This window comes from Merops nubicus, unplaced genomic scaffold (genome assembly GCF_000691845.1).
Source record: "Merops nubicus isolate BGI_N331 unplaced genomic scaffold, ASM69184v1 scaffold1135, whole genome shotgun sequence".
NCBI lineage: Eukaryota > Metazoa > Chordata > Aves > Coraciiformes > Meropidae > Merops > Merops nubicus.
The window spans coordinates 18,098-22,337 of record NW_008608735.1 but is presented as its reverse complement, the minus strand read 5'-3'; the positions used below and the strand labels follow the sequence as shown (position 1 = coordinate 22,337).

The 4,240-nt window shown below is 41.0% G+C and overlaps 1 protein-coding gene across 1 annotated transcript in view; it reads right to left on the bottom strand.

The window, feature by feature from the left end:
• Positions 1-257: 257 nt before the first annotated feature.
• Positions 258-4,240, bottom strand: part of LOC103772973 (5-hydroxytryptamine receptor 2C-like) — a 14,007-nt gene continuing 10,024 nt past the window's right edge. The window contains exon 2 of the mRNA XM_008940321.1: positions 258-1,282. Coding sequence (XP_008938569.1) covers positions 450-1,282 — 833 coding nt within the window. The 3' untranslated portion in view covers positions 258-449. The remainder of the gene's footprint in view (positions 1,283-4,240) is intronic.

Here is a 4,240-nt window from a genome sequence, read left to right as displayed (position 1 = left end):
AGGGGTGAGGATTTAAAGTATATATTTACTGTCAACTTGAAAAAGAAAGTTATACTGACCAAGTCTAATAGCAATACTTGATATATAACTATTATCGTGCCATTCTGCACTCCAGCAAATGCCACCTGAGATAAATATTCAGCATTTTTGTTCATGCACTGGAAGAAGAATTCAAACATTTTGTCCATGACATATGCAAAATAATTAATAGTTCTGATCTAGTATTAACAGTAAATATAGAACCTTAAACTTCACTGCAGTATATTAATGTATATGATTTTAAGTACTGGACTGGAAAGACAACTCTTTTTGTTTTTTCTTACAAAAAAAAAAAAAAAAAGCTTTGTTCAGAATGCAATATTTACATTGTCCTTTGACCAACACTTACATTTTTACACAATATATTTTGTTTACTGATACACTGTAGCAAAAGGCTATGTGAGCCACCTTTACACACAGCTCACTCTTTCACTTACAACATTGCAGCTGTTTATGGAGAGTTCTGAAGTCCCTGGTTGCATTCGAAGTCCCTCCTCAACTTCATCTAGTTCCATGCTATTGATTTCATTGCCATTTCGATAACTAGTTAAAGTCAGATCTTTCCCATATAAAGTTGTTGAAGCAACATTCAGACACTGATTCTGCCGCAGTGTTGATTTTTTACCGGTCTTGTACTGGCAACGGATATAATTGGAGAAAGCCCTGCGGTATGTTTTATTGAAGAGTGTGTATACGAGGGGATTAATCCCAGAGCAAACATACCCCACCCAAACAAACACATCAAGGAGTTCACTCAAGAGGTCTTTATCACAGGCTTCCTTGCAAAGGACAGACATGACATTAGTGATGAAAAATGGGCACCACATTATGAGAAACAAAAAGAAGACGATGCCCAGGACCTTGGAAGCTCTTCGTTCATTGTTGATGGACTGCATAGTTCCTTTCCGAAAAAGCACTGCCTCCTTGTTTACAGGAGAGTTCAAGTGAGATGCCCCCTCATGATTGTGAAGCATTGAAAGGTTCTCTGTGTTGTTTTCCTTCTTGAGGCAATTCACGCTGCTCCTCCTCTGCTTGGGCACCTCTCCACACATGAACACTGTTGCCTGTCTCTGCAGCACCTGGACGGTCAGGCAATATGTGATCACCATGATGATGAGAGGGATGAAGAACGCCATGAAGGATCCAATGAGGACAAAGTTCTCATCATTGAGGACACAGATCCCATTTACGAATACCCTGGAATCATCCTGCAAACCAATGACCGGAATGGGCACAGATATTCCTAGAAGAAGGAGACCAGAAAAGAGACTGTTACCTGGATGGATGGAGCTACAAAAAGGCAGCAGAGATGACACAGGACCTGCATGCATTCAGCCCACTGCCTAAAGCTGTTTGAAAGAGAAGTTACTAGTCCCAGATGAAAGGGAAAAACCTTGTGTGACAATGCTCTGTGATCACAGCTACGGGGCGTAAACACCCTCTGCCAGGAACAACTGCAGCTTTGCTGTTCTCCACAGCTGACACAGTAAATGCAGTATAACTCAATTATCAAGTTCTTTTTCTAGCAATTAATTATGATTTATGCATGGGTGTAGAAAAGGCAGTTAAAAAAGGCCCTACTCTGTTCCAGCTGGCCCCTCCATGCCTTCCAGTCTGGGAGTGGGGTGGAAATCACTGACATAGGGTAGATAGTAGCAAATTTTAAAGAGGAAAGTTATCAAAATACAAAAGAATTACAGCTATAAGGATGTAGAAGCAAGTTTCTTAAAATATTAAAATAATCCCGATAGAAAAATGGCTACTTTTGCCAGGGCATCACAGACATGTGGAAGAAAAGCTCCTGGATTTCTGGGTCCTTATCAGCTATCTTCGTGCAAACAGAGACTGCAAGTTCTTCCTGCCAGGCATTTCATCCACAAGCAGTGTGAACTGAGAAGCAGCACAGAGACAGACTTGCTTGAGTTCTTAGAAAAGGCAATTGCATAGTCAAACAAAAAGGCTGCAGCACAGATCTGCCGGATTCCTATCCCTCTATCTTGAATACAGGCTGAAAACTGGAACAGACAACTTGACAGCAGAAAAGATGTAAACTAAAATGGTAATTATATTGCCATGATGATCTAAAATCAGAACGCCAGCTACAAATCCTCTGGCTGAAACAAAGGAAACTTTAAATGACTCAATTATTATTATAACTAGAGAACAGCTTCCAGCTACTCCTAAGCACTAAGCAGACTAATAAGCCTCAAGAATCATTGCACTTGCCAAGGCAGTTTCTCTTGTATCCTGGTGGCATAGCACTTTTCACAGTCATGGACTTAGTGGCAAAACAAGTGAGATTAAGGACATTTTGGATCCCTTTTTCTCTCCAGCATCACCCAGTGCAGCTTGTTTGTCCGGGATTGCAGGGCATCAGGCCTTTCTGAAGCAGAATCAGGAGTCCTGTATGGAGAATCTCTGCAGATAGTTATGCGACTGTTTGGCACATAGGCAGAGCAGCCAGCATGTCAAGCACAACTGTTCAGGACTACACATAGTAGTCCATACCCATGGCTAGCCACTGGCTTGTCCCTCAAAGTGAAGGACTGAAAAAATGAAAGCGTTCTGAATAGCTGTAGTTCGGATGCATTTGCTTAATGTCCTCCAGCACGGTTTTGCTTTAAGAAATACATACATCTCTATACCTGCTCTGTTCTACCTCATGAAAGTCATCAGTAATTTTCTGTGGGGACAGAAAGAAAAGGGAATCCAGGACACATGCCAGAGTACTGGATCTCACTTGGATATTTTTCATGTGTACTGAGACCCAAACTTTTTCCCTTGATCCATGGAGTTCAGTTCCACACCGGGACAGAGCTGAAACCCTCCAAGGAAATGTGCCTAGACACAGGCAAAACCAACGAAAGCAACAACTTATTTTGGAAACCACAACATATGTGTATATGAGATCGTGGAGAAGACAAGGTGGGTCAGATCTAATTAGACCATCATGGGTTCATCTTGCTTTGTCTCATGTCTTTGGCAGGTACTGGAAGCTTAGGTCCATAGTGCAAAATGGGGCAGCTGTCAGCATTACAGCTTAGAAAATTCCACAGGAAGAAGTTGCATCTACACATTGGTTTTAAAATAACTTTTGAAAGACCTATCTTCTGTGAATTCTTGATCCCATTTATAACTCTGCAAGACTCAGTGGTATTCAGTTACACAACCTATCTGTCATGTGAACAAAGTATTTCTTGCTCATTTTGAATTTGCTGCCTGATAATAGTATCCTTTGACTCCTCTCGGTTCTTCTACTGTGAGAAACAGTGAATAATCACTCTCTGGTCACCTTTTCCACCTTCTTTGTAATTTTATAGACCTCTATCATCCATACTCTCTGAAATCTCTTTTGGAACTGAATAATGCTGTTCTCTTTACTTATGCCAGGCTCATTTTATGCCTTAATTATCTTCCTCCATTTCTTTTCTAGTTCCTCTGTGTTCCTTTCCTTTAAAGGAAAAAAACCTGCACATCCCAGCAGTTAGAGAGCAGCAGAATGTCTTTTGTTCTCCCCCTCCTACCCTCTGGCCACCCAGCTGTCCATGAGCACTCACTCTGCAGGTATGGCTGTAGGGCCCGCCATACCCTTCCTTAGCTCCTTCACCCGAGGAATAACCAATTCTGAGGCCAAAAGTCTGTGCTGCCTTTTTTGAGTTGCTGTGAACAGCACAGGTCCTAGAACTAATCCTGTGTGACTCTGAATTTCTAAACAAAAGAAGCATGCTGAAGAGATTAACCATGGCATTTTTCCAATTCCTGCTAATTGTTTTCCAGGATTCTGAGGAATACATCTGCAATTTGTTATTACCATAAAATTACCATTTACCAGTAATCTAGAGAAGGAATTTCTTCTGAAAAATAATGTTTATAAGTGCATTCTGTGATTGCAGTCTGTTTCCTTAGCCCAAAGTGATAGTTTCAGGACTCAGTCTTCTTTCCCTCTAATATGCTCTTTACCAGCTTACCCTGAGCTAGGCAGTTGTCTTCTTTCTGATATGTTAACCCCTGTTACCATGCCTGTGTGAAGCTCCTGTGACTGCAATAACTTTCATTACATCAAGCTCTTTATCATTAAAGACATCTTTCTAATGTCTTGACTCCATCAAACCATAGACACTTGAGAAGTGGTGGAAAGCGGACAGAGCAGTCTTTACACAAAGAAGAAATCTGAATGATATTGTGATGGTTTGAAATTCCT